We start from the raw sequence: 24,837 nt of genomic DNA on the forward strand, positions 1-24,837 counted from the left end.
TTCCAGCATTTATTGTTTATATATTTTTTGATGATGGTCATTCTGACCAGTGTGAGGTGATACCCCATTGTAGTTTTGATTTGCATTTCTCTAATAATTCGTGATGTTGAGCATCTTTTCATGTGCCTCTTGGCCATCTGTATGTCTTCTCTGGAGAAATGTCTATTTAGACATTCTGCCCATTTTTTGATTAGGTTATCTCTTTTTCGATATTGAGTTGCATGAGCTGTTTGTATATTTTGGAGATTAATCCCTTGTTGGTTGCATAGTTTGTAAATATTTTCTCCCATTCTGTAGGTTGTCTTTTCATTTTGTTTATCGTTTCCTTTGCTGTGTAAAAGCTTTTAAGTTCAATTAGGTCCCATTTGTTTATTTTTATATTTATTTCTATTACTCTAGGAGACAGATCCAAAAAGATACTGCTGCAATTTATGCCAAAGAGTGTCCTGCCTATGTTTTCCTCTAAGAGTTTTATAGTATCCAGTCTTACATTTAGGTTTTTAATCCACTTTAAATCATTTCTATGTTCCTTATAATACCTAATACAATATAAATGCAATGCAAATAGTTGTAAATACAATGTAAATCTATGTAAATAGTTGCTGGCATGTAGCAAATTCAATTTTTGTTTTTTGGAACTTTCTGGAATTTTTTCAAATATTTTAGATTTGCAGTTTGTTGTATCCACAGTGCAGAACTCGTGGTCACAGAGGGCCAACCGTAGATGGAAACATTACTGTGGGTTGTGCACAGGGATCTCACCTCTAACCTTCTATTCTCTAGTAAATTTCCTCAGCTCTACCAGGCTTGGTTGCTCATGAGGAGTTTCCTTAGATATTTCAAAACTCATTGGAATTTACCTCTTATTCCAGACATGGCTAGTAATAAAAAAGCTTTCTTTGAGAGGTTTTTATGTCCTAATTACAGTATAGAGAAAGTAGTATTCTCAGCTCTGACATCAATACATGCCTTGAGGGGGAGGGGCACAGAATGAGGGTTGGTGATGATGTAAGGCCGAGCATTATGCAATCAGAAAATTTTAAGAAACAGTTAACTCATTAAACTCTTCTTCTCAAATAGTTATAGCTGCAGTTTGATAGAATGTAAGCTGAAGGTTTTGGAAATTTAAAAGCATATAAGATTCTATGCCTTGTGAAATCTGTATGTCATCACCTACGTAATCCTATTGTTCACAGATCAGTAATCACTTCTTTGAGAATTCCAATCCAGCTTACATTGCTCCAACGACATTTTGAAAGTTCAAAGTTAGAACATCAACATTGTGCATTCAAGAATATTGTAAGGGGGAAATAATTACCCATTTGCTACATATTTGTCAGTTGTCTGTTTTGTACTATGAGTTGGAGAGATGAGAAATAGATTCACTCATAAAGGGCTTCAATTTAACAGAGGAAAAAACTCACATATATGAAAATATTAGTGGACAAATAATATGTATCATTATACTTCATTTAATTAAAAAGTATAATGTAATATAAGCTAATGTAATAAAGTGCTAATTTTTTGTTGCAGCTATAAACAGAAAAGTGGTTTGGATTTACTGATATAAGCTGTCATTGATCAGGGTCTCATGTACCAGGGAGTAATGCCTACATACACACACACATATATGATAGGTGTGTTTCCAAACTTCTGTGATACTAAAAATCACCTGGGGAATCGATTTCATAATAGGCCTTCTCTAGAGCTAATGAAATGAACTCTCCAGAGCAGGAGCTTGAGAATCTGTCTTTTTAACAAATGACTCAATTGTTTCAGTTCAGGCAGGTTTAGAAAACACTGCAGTCCTCACAACAATCCCATGAAAATATTCTTCTTCTTTTATAGTTGAGAAACTAAGGTTAGAGAGATTAACTCCTCAAAGGACTCCCAAGTTAGAATACAACAATCTGACTTCCAAAACTTTTGGTCTTTTCACTGCACTAAGCTTTCTTTGTTCTCTGAGAAAATGATCAGGTTGGATGTGTAAACATGGAATTAAAATACTTATTATAGGGAAATTCATTTCTACTGCTGCTTACAAAAAACATTACAGTCTGCTTTAAAGTGCTAAGGAAAAGAATATTGAGCCCTTGAAATAAGAAAGTCTTTGTCAAAGATAGATAGAAAATTAAGATTTATGGGAATGCTGAAGCTTTTTGTGTTCCAGGGAAAAGTTGTGCACACATTTGAACAAGAAATGAGATATCCTATAGCTTCGAAGGGCTAAAGAAAAGGACCAGTACGTGTGGAGAAAAAGACTCCAGACTAAAGAAAGTAAAGTTGTTCTGACATAAAACATAGGTTGCCACAAGTTTGTTTTATAACTTTCTAACCAAATGGCAGGACTCTGTGGTATACAAATGCAAGAAAGATGACAGGTGATGCAGGAATGGTGTCGGCAGAAAGAAGTACAGAAAAACCCAGTCTCTAGCCAGGAAGAAAGCTAAAATATGAGTTGATGATGTCCTTAACCCCAAGGGAAACCAGAGCCCAGCTGTAAAGTAGCCTAAAACCTTTAGAAAGTTGGTGGCAGCCCAGGGGCTACTTTACCTAGGGAGTCTTTTAATGGATTTCAGGAAATCCATTGAAATAGCATCTTGAAATAACATCTACAGTTTTGTCTGAATGTATGTATTCTGATAAAGTCTACTGCTTTCATGGGTTTCTCATTAAAGTCTATAGCACAGGAAGAGGTCAAGTGAATAGAAAGACCATATTTTTAATTAACTCAAACAGAATGTGAAGAAGGGAAAAAAAAAAATAGATGGTCTTGAAGCCCTCGCAAACCATATAAGCATCAGGGAAGTCTAGGGGATTCAGGTCAGGGGTGTACTTAAGAACTGGCTGTCCACTGGGAGGAAGCCCTGATTTATAGTACTTGTTGATTGCTGTGATGTAAATACTCCCATGTGGCCAATTTCCAGCTGCCAAATGAGATGTAACCTAAGTTTCAAAATTCCTGAAAAGTTAACAATCAGCTTTCACAAGACTGCAGGAGCCGTATCCAGTAGCCCTCTGATTCAAGGTGAGTTCATTCTTTTCAAGTCTGGAGAAAACTAAAACTAGGTCAAGTTGTTAATGAAAATAGTCGAGCCTAATTTTATACACATTTTATGTTAGCATTTTATAAATATTTCTTTAAACAGAAGTTTTTAAAAAGCTTTTTTGAAATGTTTAACCAAGTTTAAAAGATAAGAATCAGTGAATAAAGCCAAAGTTTTCTCTAATTGTTTTGATGAGATTAATTTCAGTAGGAAAATTAATTGAATAAAAAAGGATGCTATAATTACCAGGAAGAAACTGGGTCCCTTCTTGTCTTGGTCCACTTGGGCTGCTATTTCAAAACAACACTGACGGGTGGGTAGCTTTTAAACAGCAAATGTTTTTTGCTCACAGTTCTGGAGGCTGGAAGTCCAAGATCAGGGTGCCAGCAAGGCCAGGTTCAAGTGAGGCCCTCTTCTAAGGTTGCAAACTTGTCATTGTGTCCTCACAAGGTGAAAGGGCTAGAGAGCTCTCTGGGCCTCTTTTATAAGGGTGCTAATCCCATTCATGAGGGCTCCATACTCATGATCTAATCACCTCCTAATCCCCACCCTAACACCCAATACCATCAAAGTTGGGGGGTTAGGATTTCAATGTATGAATTTTGAGAGGACACAAACATTCAGACCATAGCACTTCTAGAGCAGTAGTTCTCAAATTATGGATTCTGGACAAGCAGCATCAACATTACCTGAAAACTTGTTAGAAATGAAATTCTCAGGCCCCCCACCCCAGATCTCTGAATCAGAAACTCTGAGAGTGGGACCCAGCAACCTGTGTTTTAACAGGTCCTCCACCAATTTGATGTACTATTAGATTTGTTTCAATTTGCTTTAAATTTGGGGATTATGTTTTTCTTTTTCTTTGTTCTTTTAATTTATAAGATATTTACTTGATTCGAAAACAAGGGACACTCAGAGATATCTAGCCATTTGTGGCTCCTCTGTTCCAGTATTTTAGTATAAGCAGGTATGTGTGCATATTGGTATAACCCCTCGTTTTTTACACAAAAGGTAGCATACATTGTTCTGTACCTGTTTTTTTCACCAAATACTTTGCCCTGGAGATAACATCACATCAGCTTATAGAGAACCCCCTTCATTCATTCCTTTTTACAGCTGCTTAAGTGCCACATTATGTAGATAGACTACAGTTTGTTAGTCTTCTATTAATAGATATTTGGCTTTTTCCAGGGTTTCGTTCTAACAGATTATGCCATAATGAATAGACTTGTGCATATACCATTTTGTATTTTTAGCAGTGTACCTGTGGAAATGTCAATATTCTTAGAAGAGGGATCGCTGGGTCAAAAGTTAGATACATATGTAATATTGGTATTCTGATTGCCGAACACCCTAAAAATGTTGTACCATTTTGAATTTCTAAAGACAGTATATGAGAGTGCTTATTTCCCCACAGCCTTACCAAGACATATATTGGTATATCTTCATTTTTTCCCATCTGACAGGTGAGTAATTGTTCTTCAATGCGGTGTTATTTACAGTTCTCTTATTGTAAGAGGTTAAGGGTCAAGTTTACATTCACATTTTCATTTTCTATGAACTGTCTCTTCTTATCTCTAGCTCATTTTTTCTGTTTTTCTGTTTTTTGAGGGGTGGCCAAAAAATTTAATGTAATTTAATTTACCAAACGTTTTCCTATTGCTTATACATATTAAGTAGGAATATTTTTCCTACTCTCAGGTTGTAGAGAAATTCATCTATATTTTCTTATAGTTATTATTTGTACCCAGAATTTTAAACATGTTTCTGAAGAGATTCTTATGTCCACTGAAGTACCAGCTTACAAATGCAAGTTTTATAAACTGATGTCAAACATTGCAGTTATTTACGTGAGAAACATTTAATAATCTGTCATTTCATGCTTTTTTTAATTCTTCTAAATGATGTCAACCTGAAGTCTTCTTGCCTGCACGATAAAATGTTCCATTAGTAAAACAGAAAAGATTATTTCTGGAGTAATGTGTATTCTTTGTGAAGAAACATATTTAATTATTGAAAACTTTACCTTTCTAAGAGAAGACAACATAAACCATTACGATGCATCCCACAATCCAGCCAATCAAGAGAAGAATAGGGACCAGAAGGTGTGAAAATGTAGTCGCTGCTGAAAAAATAAGAGAAAGCAGATCAGGTAGGTCATGTTGGTATTAAATCTTCTGAATCAAAAGGATAAGAGAAAGTCTGATATAATATCAAGGGAAAAATACACTCTCTAATCACATCCATACAAGATTATTATTTTCTTTTCTACAAAGGGACTTGTGACTCAGCTGGGTATTTGGAATAGAAGACCTGTGTTCAAACCATAGGCCTTCCTTTTACAGTTATGTGACCTTGGACAATCCTGAGCTTGAACTTTCCTATTTGTAAGATACAGAGAATGAAACTTGTGATATACACCTCCCGGAGTTGTGAGGATCAAATGGCATCACGTGTTTACAAAGGCTTTGTAAACTCTAATTACTGTGTGGGTGTGGGTGTAGTATATACAGAACAGATTCATGCATTTGTTCAATAACACAGAGACCAGCTGTTTACATAGAAACACTGGAAAGTGACTGAGGTAATTCTTACTAAACTAGTCATAACATAGGGAAAGGTGTTGAAAATCATTCTTAGACTTGATAGCTGCCTTTATCATAGGAAAAGGAAAGCATTATACCTTATGTAAGCATTGAGAGAAGATATTCTATTTTTTTAACTGGTTCAATACGGCAACCTACACTGATCCAACACACGCGTAAAAGACAAAAGTATAATAATTCCTCTTGTGTCTCCTATTTGTACCCTTACCTGTAAAACAGCAACTTATAAAAGTATCTTTTTTTAATATCCACTGCATCTCAATCTTGTTACAAAAAACACACCACACAAAATGATTCAAAACAGCACAGAGGGCTTCCCTGGTGGCGCAGTGGTTGGGAGTCCGCCTGCCGGTGCAGGGGACACGGGTTCGTGCCCCGGTCCGGAGGGATCCCACATGCCACGGAGCGGCTGGGCCCGTGAGCCATGGCCTCTGAGCCTGCGCGTTCGGAGCCTGTTGCTCCGCAACGGGAGAGGCCACAACAGTGAGAGGCCTGCGTACCGCAAAAAAAAAGAAAAAAAAAAAAAAAAACAGCACAGAAACACATAGTATAGAATTAATGTCCCTGTGTTAAAGCCTCAGATATGTTCCTAATTGAAAAACACAGTTAGATTTTATGGCATTGGCTAACAAAGAAAATGCATATTCTTAGCAATTGCATTCCTATTACAATTTCCATCACTCTAAAAGTGAAGTTTTTTAAGTGCTATTAAAATCATCAGGAAATGAGACACTTCCAAAATTAGAAGACACTCATAACAGCAAATATTCTGAAATTAAAATGGATTTTTATAGTTTAAATCTATTTTTCCAAACGTTTTGGAGTCTCTCAACTCTCACAAGTTCAGCAGCTTTCCTTGCTTGTCCATCTCACTGTGACCTTGAACAAAGCGTTAACCTCTAAATGAAAAAAACCCTTTCTTTCTCTTTACCTGCCATGTGGTATTGCTTTAAGGAAAAAGGAAACATTATGATATGTTCTTTACTCTCATTTGGATGAAAGCCTTTTTATGAATTAAAGGAGCATTACAGTGGAAGTACGTAGTAATTTCTTGAACTGCTCCTATATTGATTTAGTACTTTTCCCAATTTCAAAGAACTTATAAATGCTCAATTAAAATATTGGAATTAACTTTTAAGTATTTTATACAAGCATATTTTAATACAGTTCTGAAATTTACATATAATAAAGCACTAAAAGTAGTGTATCTCATTACTTATTATTCTTTGTAAAACAATACAATTGACTGTGCATTTAAATACTCAAAGTATACCTGCATTTGTGTTCTGTTAACAGTAGTGTTTTAAGTTTTATTATAATCTGTAGCATTGGTTTGAAATAGGAATATTTAGGAACACAACATACTCTGCATACATCACACTAGTAACACAAATAAGCACAAAACCTCTTTTTAAATATGAACAGTAATTCCAAAATTCTTCTCTCCGGGTTTAAAACCTGGTGCCACCACGCTCTTATATGTGATCTCAAGCAAGTTACTAAACTTTGCTATGCCTCAGTTTCCTTCTCTATAAAACGGGAATGATGATAACACTTCATATCTCATGAGATTGTTGTCAGGATTAAAAGCATCAATTCCCATAGGCATTTGAAAACTTACTTGGACACTATATATATATATATATATATATTCAGCCCATTTATCATTTATTACAGTCAATCATTTTTCTTAAAAATAAAAAACATTTAAAAAACAGAAAAAAAGAAATTCAGATGTGAAGCATACTAAGCCTATTTTATTTATTTTTGTTTCAGAGTCAGAAAACACACTCAGAAAGGTAGAGGGATTTCCCCCAAATTCACATGGCCATTTAGTAGCAGATCTGACACAGAATTCAAATGTCCTTAATGCTACCCCAGCACACCACAATGCCTCAAATCCAGTACAACACTGGAGGATAACTGACCTCTAACTCATCTTTCAAAACAAGCATGAACAAATTAAGCTCTTTTGTTTATCTGATCCTTTTGAAATTATTCACGTAAGGTATAGACATGGTCCATAAATTGCGTATCTAATGCATTTTCTCAGCCACACTAACATATACGGTTAATGATCCTTTAGCAGAGATACCACACTCTTCAGAATAGCTAAGAAACAGCAAATATTGCGAAACAGAAAATAAACGAGGGAGCCTGGAGCCTTTTTTGCCAAGAGAGTTGGATGTCTTAAATCTTACCTTTTTCAGCCATTCTTCCTGTTGTGGGGTGGGCTGGTCAGGGCCACGCTTACCTCTTTGTTATTGTTATCCAGCATCTCTTTGAACTTTAAATAGACATCTGAAGAGTGTGGCAGCTGCCTGACTCCTGGCTGCCAATTGTCTGGGTGATGTAAGACAGTGGAAAGCAGAACTCCTCTGTCTCTTTCTTTATCCTGTTATTGTGGAGGAAACAAGGGGATACATGACCTAAACAATTAAGTAAGTTGAATTATCCTAACCCAGTGATAGGCAGATTTTTTTTTAACTCACCCAGTGCCTCAGACAACATGAAGGAAATGTTGGGAAGGGGGTGTACAGAGGAAAGATGGCATTGCGATTAGAGAAGTCCTAGTAAAGAGGAAGGGTGGTATATTGGAAAGAAAGGACTTTGGAGTTGGAGAGACCTGGCTTCAAATTCCAATTCTGCTATATCTGTAATAAAGGCTAGTTGCTTAACTGAGCATCAGCTTCTTTGATTTTAAAATATAGATAGTAATACCTACCCAAGGAAGAAATGTCATAAAGATGAAATGAAAAAGTTATATCAAATAGAGACAGTTCTTTATTATATTACAGAATACAAAAGATAAAATAGTGCCCCTTCCTATGAACCATTCTAAAAACAGAAAATTGTAGTATAAATGTCCTAGAAACTAAAACAATAAAACGCTGTGGTATTGCCTAGACTTTTCAGAGAGCAGTCATTAGCTTGTTGTTTTTATTAGCAATGTATAAAAATAGGACATTCCATTTTTCAAAGTCCAACCTGGCTTATGTAACATTACCTAGATTATGCTCTAGATTCTCATTGGAATAACTTTTGGGTCTGGATGGAAAGCTTTTGCAAAATGACCTTGTAACTGACTTTCAAAAAATCTAACACAAGACTGAGTGTCCTCCTCTGAAAACAAGATTTACCTGATCAGATCTACCTCCACACAGTTCCAAGAGTAATGTTTCCTGCAGATGACCACATGTCTCATCACTGGTCAAAACCCACCAGTGGGGCTTCCCCGGTGGCACAGTGGTTGAGAGTCCGCCTGCCGATGCAGGGGACATGGGTTCGTGCCCCGGTCCGGGAAGATCCCACATGCCGCGGAGCGGCTAGGCCTGTGAGCCACGGCCGCTGAGCCTGCGCGTCCGGAGCCTGTGCTCCGCAACAGGAGCGGCCACAACAGTGAGAGTCCCGCGTACCGCAAACAAAACAAAACAAAAAAACCCACCAATGGTTCTCCATCTCCTAGAGAATAAAAATCAGAACTCCTTGTCAAGATACCTAAAAAGCCCCACCTCTTTACTTTCCCATTTGCAATGATGCTTCGACCACACTGAACTTGCTATTATATGAATCCGGAATGCTACAATCCACACAGGCAAGAATAACATGGATTTCTGCCTCAAGTCTTCTACCTACAGATTAGAGTGTGCCGCCAAAAATCCGGTAAATTTGTTGCTTGTTTAATGTCATTTAAGCCAAGGTATCATCTCTCTCTCCCTCTCTCCAATTTAATGTTGAAAAAATGCCTGTCTATACCAGATAAGAAAAGAGATTATGTAACAAAATCCCTGATAAAATCAGGAGGTTTTTCCAATATTAAATAATTACATATTGAACAAAAGTCAATCGAGGGCAATTTCACTTAAATGCTGAAATTTTTAACTAAATAGGCTCAAATGAACACCCTTTCTTAAAGCCAAAAAAAAAAAAAAAAAAGGTACTTAAAAGAAACAGTAAGGTACACTCCAAAGAACAAAGATACATATACTCGGGTAAAATAATCTGCCTGAAATGGATAAAGATAGAATGTATGAAAATATTTCTACATTGAAAATATTTATTTCCATGTCAGTTGTCTTAAACTTTCTTTTTTGATATGAAATATTAACATTACTGCTACAAATTTGGATTCTGAGGAGGGATTACTTTATAACTCATTTATTTTTCTTTTCTATAGAAAGAGATGAAAAAAAATTAATTCAATGAAAATGAATTGCCCCGATCTCAGAGAAAGTTTCAATCTAGAATCTCATTTCCTTGGTATTACTTCAGTTAAAAAAAAAAAAAGTTTTATAGTATTTATTTAGGAAAAAAAAGTTTTATTCGTTATTGGACTAGTTTTGCTTTGAACTCATAAACCCGATATTTTACCATTTTCTAATCTTCCTCTTAGGGCATACCATTTAGGTATGTAAGTACATTGTCTAATTTGCATTTTCTTGAAGATTTAACTCTCAAATCCTTTATTATCAAGGTGACATTAGATTGTTCTAGGGTATTTAAGCTAAAAAATTCAAATACTTGGCTCCTTATTCAAGATAAATCAGAATTTATTCACTTTTCAAACATTTTTAACTATCAGTGTCGAATTATAGAAAGATCTACACATGGTAGATTAAATGGACAAATTCCTATAAAGATATAAACTACCAAAACGGACTCAAAAAGGAATAGAATATTTGAAATATTTGAATAGACTTATAAAAAATAGAGATTGAAGTCATAATCAAAAAATTGTCCCACAAGGAAAAGCCCTGGAACAGATGGCTTCACTGGTGAATCCTACCAAACATGTAGAGTTAACACTAACACTTAAAAACTCTTCCAAACGTAGAAGAAGAGGGAAGACTTCCCAACTCATCCTATGATGTCACTGTTACCCTAAAACTGAAGCCAAAGATATCATAAGAAAGCTGCAGACCAATCTCGCTAATGAAGATAGGTGCAAAAATTCTCAACAGTAAACTAACAAACCACATCCATCAACATCATATAAAAGCATTATACACCACAACCAAGTGGGATTAATCCCAGGAATGTATAGTCCGTACAACATTCCAATTCCAGTTAATGTTATACACCATCTTAATAGAATAAGAAACAAAAACCACATGATCATCTCAGTAGATGCAGAAAAAACATTTGACAAAATCCAACACCATTTCAAGATAAAAACAATAAGTTAGGAATAAGTGGGAACTTCCTCAACCTCACAAAGGAAATATACAAAACACCCACCGCTGGCAACACACCTAATGGAGAAAGACTAGGTACTTCCTCCACAACATGATGAATAAGACAAGGATGGTTGCTCTCATACTTTGAGTCAATATTGTACTGGAGGGTGGAGCCAGGAGAATTAGGCAGGAAAATGAAGTAAAAGGCATCCAAATTGGAAAAGAAGAAATTAAACTATCACTGTTTGCAGATGACATGATCTTATATAGAGAAAATCCTAAAGAATCCACACACACAATCTTTTTTAAAAAATAAATAAATAAATTTATTTATTTATTTTTGGCCGTGTTGGGTCTTCGTTGCTGCATGCGGGCTTTCTCTAGTTGCGGCGAGCGGGGGCTACTCTTCATTGCGGTGCGCGGTCCTCTCATTGTGGTGGCTTCTCTTGCTGCGAGCACGGGCTCTAGGGGCACAGGCTTCAGTAGCTGTGGCTCGCAGGCTCTAGAGCGCAGGCTCAGTAGTTGTGGCGCACAGGCTTAGTTGCCCCTCGGCATGTGGGAGCTTCCCGGACCAGGGCTTGAACCCGTGTCCCCTGCATTGACAGGTGGATTCTTAACCACTGTGCCACCAGGGAAGTCCAGGGAAGTCCCCTCCACACACAATCTTTGAGAGCTAATAATCAAATTCAGCAAGGTTACAAGATACAAGATCAACACACAGTTGTATTTCTACATGCTAGCAATGAACAGTTTGAAAATTAAGAAAAAAATGACAATTACAATAGCATCAAAAAAATAAAATACTTAGAAATAAATGTAACCAAAGATATACAAGACTTGTAAATGAAGACTGACCAAACATTGCTGAGGGAAATTAAAAATCTAAATAAACAAAAGACATTCCATTTTCAGATTGAAACGCTTAATATTGTTAAAGATGGCAATACTACCCCAAGCAATCTACAGATTCAGTGTATTCCTATCAAAATACCAATGGCCTTTTTTTTTTTTTTTTTCAGAAATGGAAAACCTAACCTTAACATTCATATCGGGGACTTCCCTGGTGGTGCAGTGGTTAAGAATACGCCTGCCAATGCAGGGGACACGGTTTGAGCCCTGGTCTGGGAAGATCCCACATGCTGCAGAGCAACTAAGAATGCGCGCCACAACTACTGACCCTGCACTCTAGAGCCCGCGAGCCACAGCTACTGAAGCCTGTGCCGCTGGAGCCCGTGCTCTGCAGCAAGAGAAGCCAATGCAATGAGAAGCCCATGCACCGCAATGAAGAGTAGCCCCCGCTTGCCGTAACTAGAGAAAGCCCGCATGCAGCAACGAAGACCCAACACAGCCAAAAATAAATAAATTTCTATTAAAAAAATTCATATGGAATTACAAGGGAGCCTGAATAATCAAAACAATCTTGAAGAGGAAAGAAAAGTTGGAGAACTTAATGCTTATTGATCTCAAAACTTACTACAAAGCTACAGTAATCAAGAATATATGGGACAGGCATAAGGACAGACATATAGATCAATGGAATAGAATTGAGAGTCCAGAAATAAACCCAAACACTTACAGTCAATTGATTTTCAGTTGACTATCAAGAGCTACCGAGACAAAATATTAGGGAAAGAATAGTCTTTGCAACAAATGGTGCTGGGACAACTAGTTTTTCACATGCAAAAGAATGAAGGTGGATACCCTACCTCATAACATATTCAAAACTTAACTCAAAATGTACCAAGACCTAAATGTAAGAGCTAAAACTATAAAATCAGAAGAAAACATAGGAGTGAATCAGGCAATGATTTCTTAGCTATAACACCTAAGCAGAAGCAATCAAAGAATAAATAGGTAAATTGGCTTTCATCAACATTTAAAACTGTTGTACATCAAAGAACACCACCAAGAAAGTAAAGAGGCAATCTATGGAATGGAAACAAATATTTGCAAATCATACATCTGATAATGGTTTAGTATCCAGAATATATATATTTTAAAACTCTTATAATTCAACAATAAAAAACCCCAAGTAATCATTTTTAATATGAGCAAAGAATTTGAATTGACATTTATCCAAAGAAGATATACAAGTAGCCAATAATCACATGAAAATATGCTTAAATCATTAGTCATTAGGGAAATGCAAATCAAGACCACCATGAGCTACCACTTCACCTCCACGAAGATAATTATAATAAAAAAGACAGATGATGACAAGTATTGACAAATATGTGGAGAAACTAGAACCCTCTAGTGCTGATGGGAATGTAAAATGGTACAGCCACCTTGAAAAAGTTTTGCAGTTCTTCAAAATGTTAAATATGGCATTACCTTATGACCCGGCAATTTTATTCTTACATGTATACCCAAGAGAACTAAAAACAGGTGTTCAAACATACTGTACACAAACGTTTATAGCAGCATGATTTATTATAGTCAAAAAGTAGAAACAACCCAAATGTCCATAAATTGATGAATGAATAAACTAAATGTATAGCCATACAATGTGATGTGTTCAGCCGTAAAAAGGAATGAAGTTTTGGAACATGCTAAACATGGCTGAACCTTGAAAATATTATCTTAAATGAAAGAAGCCATATTGTATTATATGATTCCATTTTACAAAATGTCCAGAACAGGCAAATCTGTAGAGACAGAAAGTGGGTCAGTCGTTGTTTGGGGATGAGGGAGATGAGAATGGAGAGTGATTGCTAAGAGCTATGAAGTTTCTTTGGGGAATGATGAAAATATTCTGAAATGAGACAGTGATGATGGTTGCATAACCTTATGAATATACTACAACCAGTGAATTGCACACTTTGAAAGAATTAATTTTATGGTACTTGAATTATATCTCAATTTTTAAAAGTTCAAATTGGTTCTTGAAACAAAGTTTCAGAGAAGAACCCCCAGACCCTCCAGATGAAAATGGGGGAGGGAGGCAGGACAGGATTGGGAGAAATGCCAGGCAAAATAGTAACGAAGTTGAAATTTTTGTTTTTAAAAGAAGCGTTTACTGAGCACCTACTAGATGCCACTCTAGGCACTTGGGATACATCAACGAAAAAATATCCCTGCCCTCCCAGAGTTACATTCAGAAAGGTGATAAGTGCTTTGAAAAAAGAAAAAGCAGGGCTGACAAAGGTTAATAATTAGGTTGATCTGGGTTTTCCTAGCAGGACTGAAGAACAGCAAGGAGTTAGCATGGCTCCAGCAGGGTGAGGAAGGGGTGAGCTATAAGAGAAGAGGTCAGAGAGGTGAGTAAGGAGGGCTTTACTAGCCATTGTTAGAATGTCGGATTCTTCTCTGAGTGAAACAAGCAGCCAAAGGAAAGTTTTAAAGAGAGAACTAACATAATCTGAGTTAACATTTTTAAAGTATCATTCTGGCTGCTGTGATTGGGAGCAAAGATATAAGCAGGGAGACTTGTTGTAGGCTACTGTACTAATCCAGACAAGGGTGGTATTTGATTACTCATCAAGAAGGGGCACTATTGATGAGACCAAAGTATGGTGGGCATTTGTGATGGATCTGACTTGACTAATAAAGTTTTGATGGGTTGGGTGTGACTTTCCCCTATTATCAACTTTTGTTGACTGAGTTGCTAAGTGGAGAAATTTGTGTTCAAAGTCCAATCAAAGGGTCTGCAAACTGCAGTAGAATGTAATGAGCAAGGTTCATCCAATCTGAGATGTCCAAAATGTGAAATGTATCAAGACTAATGAATAAGAGGCAACAAAGTATTACAGCCTACCTGATCTCCTTCCCTGGGACCCCTTGCATGTCACAGAAAGGGAAGGGTGGCTCAGAGCAGAAGGCAACACTATGATGGTGGAGAAGCAGCCACCTGGGATCATGTCAAGTCGAGGGACCATACCTACGGACCCTCAGGCCTCAGCAGAAAAGGGGTTGCTGGAGTCCATTTTTCAGCCTCTACTCATTCCTCCATGTACTTCCGATTTGGCTTCAGCCTGCATTTCACCATTGAAACAACTTATTTTTATGATCACTAAGATCTAAGATCATGTGACTTCTGTGTTGCTAAAGTCATGCAAATTTTCAGTCCTGATCTTACTGATGACCTCTTGGTGTCACTTGACACCACTGTTTACTTTATCCTTCTTGAAATCATTTCTCTTGGCTTCTGTGGCATCAGACTCTTCCCACTTTTGACTGTGCATTCTTAGTCTTGTGAGTTTATTCTCATCCACCCAAACACTAAATAATGGCTCCTTGATGAAAATATCAGAGCTGAGCTTCCATGATACGGGAAGATGAATTGGAAAGACCTGGTAAGTGAAATCTCTGTCATGTATATTTACAGAGCCCTGAGAGTTCCTCTCATGCGTGCAACCTATACAGTCATTTAGGACTCCATGCTTGTTTTAATGCTCTGCTCTGAGTGTCTTGAAATTCTTAATAACTTTTTTTTTTTTTTTGGCCACGTCGTGTGGCATGTGGGACCTTAGCTCCCTGACCAGGGATCAAACCCACTCCCCCTGTGGTGGAAGCATGGAGTCTTAACCACTGGACTGCCAGGGAAGTCTGAAATTCTTAATAATCTTTTATCTTTGAACTTGCATTTTGTCAGAGGCTATGGGACAATGGGGCATGCACATGAGCCGAGGTGGTCCAGGGGAGGTGGCACATTTGAGCTGTAGTGGTCCTCAGGCTCTAGGCACTGCAAACTGCGTCCACAGAGCAGTCAGCCCTGAGTATATGTCAGGGCCTGGGACAGTACAGAGCTGCAGGGAGTGAGGGAGTGGAACCAGGCCAGGACCTGGACACAGAATGGCAGTAGGGACAGGAGCAAGCATGCCTGGATGCAACTGCTGGTGGATAAGCAGTGAATTTTAGCAGTAGATTGTCGAATCTTCTATTTTAAAAACCGCGGCAACCTGTACCACAAAATATCCACAGGTTTCAAAATAGAAACTAAATGTAAAGATTGCTATGTTCGATGGCAAATAACACTATTTTCATATGAAGCTTTGGATGAACCAGATATTAAGAAGTAGACAATTTTTAAATTATTTTTTCCTTGTAATTGAAGATAAGACGATAGGATGCATAGCAGATGTTTTGAAATACATATAAATCATAAAGCTACTTTACGTTTCTTGCACAACTTCCATAAGTTACCAAAAATGTCAGAAGAAATGTCAAAATGCCATTGTATAAATTTACATTTAAAATTAAATTCAGACTTACACAAAACTGATTTGTATGGAGAGTTAAATCTTTTTCTAGAAAAATTGTTCCACAAGAATCATCAGCTCTAGATGTACTAAAATTTATGTTTTGATGGATTTTGATATAAATTTATCAGAAATTTATCCTAATATTGTCACATCCTGTAAAATACTCTTAACAGCTCTCCAGTAACAGTTACATCAGCAGAAAAATCTTCTTAAAATTAAAACTTATCAAAAATTATTTGCAGTCTTGCATTTGCAAAGAGTGACTAATGTTGCTGTCAATCATATAGAAAATGGAGTTGCTTAAAATGTAAATTCTGAGGACCTAATATATAATTTGCAGAAAAGTGAGCCAGAAAAAAAATCTTATGGTCAATAAGCATATGAAATTATTAAAGTATTATTATATATTGTATTTCATAAAATTATAACACCCAAAATATTATTTTTTTGCAGTTTGTGAGTCTGTCATTACTCATGTATCACAAATACACCTTTACATTTAATGTCATCAAATACTTTTAAAGGAAAACAGTTTATAGCATATTTAATGCTATATATATATATATATATTTTGAACAGCATTTCCGAATTTTCATCTTGCCTTGGGCCCTGCAAATTTTGTCATCAGCCCTGATTCTTTCCCTAAGGAAAGGAGGCAATGGGGTAGCAAGAAGGCAGGGCCTTCCACATCTGTTTCTTCCTCACTTCCTTTAACCATAGTGTTTCTCTTTCATTTGCATCGTGTATTAAGGTTGTGGTGCTTAAAGAGCTTAGAAACCTCCCATCTCGTGCAACCACACATATAGGAAAAAGCACAAAACTAAAGTACAGAAAAGTGAAGTGACTTTTCTACTTTTCTAACTTTAGGGTCAGCCTCCTGAATCCCAACCTCTAGCCTTTGTGCTGTTTTCCTGGTATTCATGACCCCATCCTGGTGACATGACGTGTCCAGTGATTATATATGAGAACCCCTTTTCTGGAACCCAGTTTGGAGACCCCTATTACTAGCCTACTTTAAAATGTAAAACAAGTTGAGAAAGAAGGTTGGCAGAGTGATGCCCAAATGTGAACATCTATTCATCTGTTTCTTACTCCAAGAGATATTCCCTAAACTTCAAGTCATTGATACCAAGATCCCCTACCTTGCAAAGCAGTTTATAGGATATGCTCCCAGCCTAAACCTTTCTATTTCTCAAATGTTTTAATATAGATACAGGCAGAAGTAAAAAAATAAAGTGCTGTCGTATCATTTTTCAATTGAAGTATAGTTGTTACTTAAAATAATAGCTTCAGGTATACAACAGAGTGATTTGATATTTTCATAGATTATACTCCATATAAAGTTATTATAACACATTGACTATATTCCCTGTGCTGTTCATTGCTTCCTTGTAACCAAAATATATAAAGAACTCATACAACTCGATATCAAGAAAAACAAACCACCTGACTAAAAAAATGGGGAAAGGAAGTGACTAGGCGTTTCTCCAGAGAAGATATACAGATGACCAACAGGCACATGAAAAGATGCTCAATGTCATTTTTTTTTGGTGGGGGGCGGTGGTTCACGGGCCTCTCACTGTTGTGGCCTCTCCCGTTGCGGAGCACAGGCTCCGGACGCGCAGGCTCAGCGGCCACGGCTCATGGGCCCAGTCTCTCCGCGGCATGTGGGATACTCCCGGACCGGGGCACGAACCCGCGTCCCCTGCATTGGCAGGCAGACTCTCAACCACTGCGCCACCAGGGAAGTCCCTCAGTGACATTCTTAATGTCATGCACATGTTCCTGGACTCTGTGGCCTCAGCAATCTCCACTAACGCAGAAACAAAAGTGCTATTACTTCAGATTGATGTTTATTGACTGATTTGGATGTTTTTGCCATCCAGATAGCCCTTGTGCTTCAGAGATGCCTTGGCTGTGAGGGAGAGTTATCTGCACAGACCTGATAGACTCCAACATTCTTTAAAAAATAAAAAACAAGTTAACGTTGCTATGTCATAACAAAGGGTTGACTACCAGGGCTGTGCAATCACTGTGACAAGGGTTCAAATCTCTACTCTTCTAATATTTGTGGGACCTGGGGGCAGGCTACCGTCAGAGAAATTCTCCAAACTTAGAAATAAGGCAAAAAAGTGGAGGCAGATTCTTTCAGCATCATAGGGGGACAAAGTCACCCAAGGATTGTCAAAACCTGTACTTAGTTCATCTCACTTATACTGTTGATTAACGTTTCCATACTTAAAGAATTTACTTGCTAACTTGTAATTTTTTGTCCAGTAGAGATGCAAATAATTTCCATGCAATGGAACAGATAACCCCAAACATCAAGGGCCAGCTGAACATTAAACATTTCTATGTCTAGCTCAGCAATCTCATCCTAACAAACACACTAGCGTCTTAGAAGCTCTTTGAACTGAACGCATACTTTTCCCTCCTTAATTAATGAATTCAATAAAATATTTGATACATTGTCCTTTTTATATTTGCCCAAGAGTCCTGATTTTATCTTTCTGAAAATTACACTTTAACATGATTATCTCTTGGACCCACTTTCTTATCTGTAAAATGGATATAATAAGACCTACATTATAGGGTTGCTGTGAGAACTGAGTGGCAAGGTAAGTAAGGCACTTAGCAGAGAACCTGTTGCCAAGCAAATGCACATGAGACCTTGAGCTTTAGAGCTTGGAAGCTGAGTTTCTAAAGAAGGTATTAAAGCAACTGGAATCAGGCATATGGGCCAGGTCCTCACTGGTTGGCTTCTGCTCCTTTTCTGAAACACTCACATATTACAAACTTGCCTGAAATGACTTTTCTGCTTCTATAATCACATTCTTTAAAACCTTATTTGCTGACCCTCTGCTAATTATATACCTCACACCTCATGGAAATAATGTCCAGTGGGAACTATGTGTAACAGCTGGGTGACCTTCATCACTGAAAGCTTTCCATTCCTTGTTTCCAATAGGGCTCAGGCAGGCGAAAAGTTTGAAAAGCCCATGATATTGTCAATGAAGTACATTTACTTTTTTTTTTTAATTTTTTTTTATTGGAGTACAGTTGCTTTACAATGTTGCTTTACTTTCTGCTATACAGCATAGTGAATCAGCTATACGTATACATACATCCCCTCTTTTTCGAATTTCCTTCCCATTTAGGTCACCGCAGAGCACTGAGTAGAGTTCCTGTGCTATACAGTCGGTTCTTATTCGTCATCTATTTTACATATAATAGTGTATATGTGTGAATCCCAATCTCCCAATCCATCCCACCCCCCTCAATGAAGTACATTTAAACCAAAAGACAAAAAAGGTTTTTCTCAGAAACTTTGCATTTGCGTTGCCGTATTCCAAATGGTAATTTTTCAAGACACAAAAGGGTGACATCAAATATGATATTTTCAATGAGGGATATGCTGAGGAAATATATTCAGTTGTAAACATATTCTGTAAACTGTTTTCTTTGACACTTTCCCCTCCCTGAGAGCTCTCCACCCCGACCTTTCCCCTTTGGTAAACATAAGTTTGTTCTTGAAGTCTGTGAGTCTGTTTCTGTTCTGTAAATAAGTTCATTTGAATCATTTTTTTCAGATTCCACATATAAGTGATATCATATGATATTTGTCTTTCTCTGTCCATCTTACTTCACTTAGTATGATAATCTCCAGGTCCATCCACATTGCTGTGAATGGCATTATTTCATTCTTTTTTATGGCTGAATAATATTCCATTGTATATATGTACCTCATCTTCTCTCTCCATTCCTGTTGATGTACATTTAGGTTGCTTCCATGTCTTGGTTATTGTAAATAGTGTGGCAATGAACACTGGGGTGTGTGCATCTTTTCAAATTATGGTTTTCTCCAGATAGATGCCCAGGAGTAAGATTGCTGGGTCATATGGTAGTTCTATTTTTAGTTTTTTAAGGAATCTCCATACTGTTCTCCACAGTGGTTTTAACCATTTACATTCCCACCAACAGTGTAGGAGGGTTCCCTTTTCTCCACACCCTCTCCAGCATTTATTGTTTGTAGACATTTTGTTGATGGGCATTCTGACTGGTTTAAAGGGCCTACGAAATCACACAGTACCTCAATTTTTACGTTGAAACACACATCCATTCTGTTCTCACTCCTGGCTGTTATCAGTTTACACCCCCCCAGCAGCTAGAGGGTACACAGGTTCTCTGTATCCCCTTCAGCATTTATCCTTTGTAAACCTTTTGCTGATGATCGTTCTGACGGCCGTGAGGTGAACGTTTCTGTAGATTGGATTTGCATGGCTTTATGAAATTCCTGATGTTGAGCATTTTTCCATTCCACTTTTTAAGAAAAAAAGAGAAAAGACAAAATGTGTGTAAAATATGCCTCTTGACACTGTCTTCTTGAAATGTTGGCGTCTTTTGAATTTTCTGGTCGATTTACGACCCAAGGATTTTTTTTGACGGTAGCTGTCATTTACAGGCCTGCGATTATTTTGAATATTTAGTGAACATTAGCGCTGCGTTTAAAGCTGCTGTTGTGGGAAACAGCCAGAAGGCGGCAGCATTTCTCCATTCCCAAATCGGGTTGCTAGGGCAACAGAGCCATAATGGAAGTTGTGCTGTAGGTTGTAAATTAGAATGGAATGTGCCAGGGAAAAGCCCCTTAAGTTTATGTCTCATTACTTCTTGTTCGTTTTTTAAATTTTTATTTTTCATCACAGCCAATTTGATTACAATATTTTGTTTGTTCTATGTGTGCAAGATGTGGTTCTTTTACACGTATACATATATCTATTCTTCTTCAGATCCTTTTCCCATGTAGGTTATGATGCCATGTTGAGTAGTCTCTTGGTATTCTGTAGGTCTTTGGTGATTATATATTTCACATGTGTTTCTATATCTCTGTTAACCCCAATATCCTAATGTATGCAATCCTCACACCTTTCCATCTGGTGAACCATAAGTTTGTTTAATGAATCTGTGATTTGCCTTTCTCTGTGCAAATATCTTCATTGGTATCAATTTTTAGGTAACACTTATAAGTGATATCATAGGATATGTGTCTTTCGCTTTCTGACTTACTACAAGTTGTGTGATTACTTCTAGACTCATCTACGGTGCTGCAAATGGCATTGTTTCATTTTTTCCTTGGCTAATATTCCATCTGTAAATGTACCAGTTCTTCTTTATCCACTCATCTCTTGATGGACTATTTGGTTGCTTCCATGTCTTGGCTATTGTAATACGGCTGCAGTGCAGATTTGCCTGCCTGTGTCTTTCCAGTTCTGTCTTCTTAGGTTATAGGCCCAGGAGTGGGCCTGCTGGATCACATTGTAGCTCAATGTTTACCTTTTAAAGGCATCTCCATTCTGTTCCCATTAGTGGCTCTTACCAGGTTACGTCCCACTTCAAATTGAAGGTATGCATTTCTCCACAACCCCTTCAGGATTGATTGTTGTGGTTTTTTGCTGATGGATATTCTGAGTGGTGTGAGCTGATACCACTTTGTGGTTGGATTTGCATATGTCTCATAATCCCTTGAAATTGAGCTTTCAGGCATGTCCTTTTATTTTTCAAACTGTGAGTACAGCTTAATTCTTCAAATTGTTTTCTTGAAGTATGTGCCACATTGTGAAATTTTTTGGCCATTACATGTGTCAGGACATTTTGAAGGCAGGTTTCATTTAGAGCCCTGCCGTACTTGTGCATATGAAGTGACCATTAGCACAGATTTTAAAGCTGCTGTTGCAGGTAACAGCCAGAGGGTGACAGCATTTCTATCTTCCCTTTTCTGGTACCTAGGGAAATGGACCTTCCTGCCAGTGGTGTTCCACTGTTATAAATTAGACTGCAATGTGCTCTGATAAACCCCCAAAAGCTTATGTCTCCTTATTTATGTTTGTTTTTTAAATTTAATTTACATTTTTTAGTGGAGTAATATTCCATTGTGTACATGGACCACTTCTTTGTGCATTCCTCTGTTTATGGACATGTTCGTTGCTTCCAAGTGTTGGCTATGGTACATATTGCTGGAGGGCAGTATTGCCAGCCTGTGACTTTTGATTCTCATTTTCTCAGGTGATAGGCGCAGTAGTGGGTATGCTTCGTTGACTAGTAGCTCAATGTTTACCTTTTCAAAGCACCTCCATTGTGTTTTTATTAGTGGCTCTTACCACGTCCTACTTAGCACCGAGGGTACGCATTTCTCCACAACCCCTTCAACATTTATCGTTTGCAGACTTTTTGCTTATCGCCATTCTGACTGGTGTGAGCTGGTAGGTTTTTGTAATTTGGATTTGCATGTCTTTAATAATTCCTAATGTTTAGCATTTTTCCACGCCTTTCTCTTTTCTTTAAAAAAAAAAAAAAGGTGAGTACCTCTTTACATTTTCTTCTTCGAAGGTTGCCCTCTTTTGAATTTTGTGGTCGATTTTCAACCCCAGGATTTTTTTTGAGAGCAGGTGTCATTTACATGCCTGCAATGATTGTGAATATTTAGTGACCATTACCACTGGGTTTAAAGCTGCTGTTGTGGGAAACGGCCACAAGGCGGCAGCATTTCTCCATTCCCAAAACTGTTTACTAGGGCAGCAGAGCCTTTCTGGAAGTCGTGTCCCTAGGTTGTGAATTAGAATGGAATGTGCCAGGAAAAAGCCCCTGAAGTTTATGTCTCATTACTTCTTGTTCATTATTTTAATTAAAATTTTTAAATTGGGGTAATGATTAGAATATTGTTTTTTCTAGGTGTACACATTCCGTTTCATTTGTACATTATATATATATATATATATATTCATGTACAGATCAACTTGATATGTAAATTATTACAGAGTCTTCCATAGACCTCCATTTCTATACGGTTGGTCTTTTTGATATATGATATAAGTTTATGTCTCATTACTCTTGTTCATTGTTTTAATTGTTTTAATCAGGGTGATGATTAGAATATACTTTGTCCTAGGTGTACACAATCTGGTTCATTTTTACATTATATATATCTATTCATGTACAGATCCTTTTCCTATGTAAAGGATTACAGAGTGTTCCATAGACCTCCCTTGCTATATGCTCGGTCTTTTTGATATATGTAGTTAATCTGTATTTGTATATGTATGGTAAACCTAATCTTAATTTATCCATTCCCACCACCTTTCCTTTTAGATATGCATAGTTGGTTTTTTAAGTCTGTGAGTGTCTTTCTCAGTGGAAACATGTTCATTTGTGTCAGTTGTTAGATAACACCTATAAGTGGTATCATAGTATATTTGTCTTTTGCTTTCCGACTTACCTCATGTTCTGTGATTATATCTTGGCTCATCTACGGTGCTGCAAAGAGCAGTGTTTCACTGTTTTCCATGGCTAAGGTTCCATTGTGTACCCCACCACTTCTTCTTTGTCCGTTCATGTTGATGAACATTTTGGTTGCTTTCTTATCTTGCCTATTGTGAACATGGCTGCAGTGCAGATTTGCCAGCTTGTGTCTTCTCGATTCTGGCCTTCTCAGGAAATAGGCCCAGCTGTGGGCCTGCTGGATCAAACGGTAGCTCAATTTTTACCTTTAAACGCAGCTTCTTTCTTCTCATTATTGGCTGTTACCACTTTACATCTCACCAGCCGCTACAGGGCACACAGTTCTCAAAAACCCCTTCAGCATTTATTGTTTTTAGACGTTTTGCTGATGGTCATTCGACTGGTGTGAGTTGAAACCTTTGGTAGATCAGATTTGCATTCGTCTAATAATTCTTAATGTTGAGCTTATATCCATTTTCCTTTTTTTTTTTAAAAAGAGTAAAACTTACCCCCTTTTTAAAAAAAAAAAAAGTGAGTAAAACTTACCCCTGATCTTCTTGAAAAATTTGCTGTGTGTTGAGTTTTTTGCCCATTCCCTACCTCAGGACATTTTTTGAGGGCAAGTGTCCTTTACAGCCCTGAGTCCTTCTGAATATTATGTGACCATTAGCTGTGGGGTTAAAGCGGCTCTTGCGTTAAACGGCCACAAGGCGGCAGCATTTCTACATTTCCAGCTCTTGGTACTTGGGCAACAGAGCCTTCCTTGAAATCGTGTTAGTAGGCTGAAAATTAGAGTGGAATGTGCCAAGGCAAAACCCAACAGCTTATATCTCCTTACTTCTTGTTTGTTTTCTAAATTTATTTTTTATTAGAGCAAATTTGATTAAAATGTTGTGTTTGTTCTAGGGGTACAAAATCTCGTTCATTATATATATATATATGTATCTATTGATCTTTGGATCCTTTCCCACTTAGGTTATTACAGAGTGTTGAGTAGACCTCTGTTGGTATTCCCTAGGTTTTGGTGATTTATATTATTCATGTGTATTAGTATAGGTCTGTTAACCCACATATGCTAATTTATACATTCCTCACACCTTTCAACTTGGTTAAAAATACTTTTGTTTTCTCCATCCATGAGGGTCCTTCTGTTGGAAATAAGTTCATGTGTACGAATTTTTTTTTTTTTTCCAGTACGCGGGCCTCTCACTGTTGTGGCCTCTCCCGTTGTGGAGCACAGGCTCTGGACGCGCAGGCTCAGCGGCCATGGCTCAAGGGGCCAGCCGCTCCGCGGCATGTGGGATCTTCCCGGACCGGGTCACGAACCCGTGTCCCCTGCATCGGCAGGCGGACTCTCAACCACTGCGCCACCAGGGAAGCCCCATCTGTATCAATTTTTAGGTAAAACCTATAAGTGATATCATAGGATACCTGTCTTTTGGTTTCATTGTTACTTCAAGTTGTCTGATTATCTCTAGCTCCTTCTGTGGTGTTGCAAATGGCACTGTTTCATTCTTTTCCATGGCTAATA

At 37.6% G+C, this 24,837-nt stretch overlaps 1 protein-coding gene across 1 annotated transcript; it reads right to left on the reverse strand.

The window, feature by feature from the left end:
- Window positions 1-5,077: 5,077 nt before the first annotated feature.
- STRIT1 (small transmembrane regulator of ion transport 1) lies at window positions 5,078-7,867 on the reverse strand. The gene is made up of 2 exons (XM_065877065.1): window positions 7,855-7,867; window positions 5,078-5,172 (listed from the first exon to the last, which is right to left on the reverse strand). The coding sequence occupies exons 1-2, from the start codon at window positions 7,865-7,867 to the stop codon at window positions 5,078-5,080; spliced, it is 108 nt and encodes a 35-aa protein (XP_065733137.1).
- Between the last annotated feature and the right edge of the window lie 16,970 nt (window positions 7,868-24,837).

Source organism: Phocoena phocoena, chromosome 4 (assembly GCF_963924675.1).
Source record: "Phocoena phocoena chromosome 4, mPhoPho1.1, whole genome shotgun sequence".
NCBI classification, from domain to species: domain Eukaryota; kingdom Metazoa; phylum Chordata; class Mammalia; order Artiodactyla; family Phocoenidae; genus Phocoena; species Phocoena phocoena.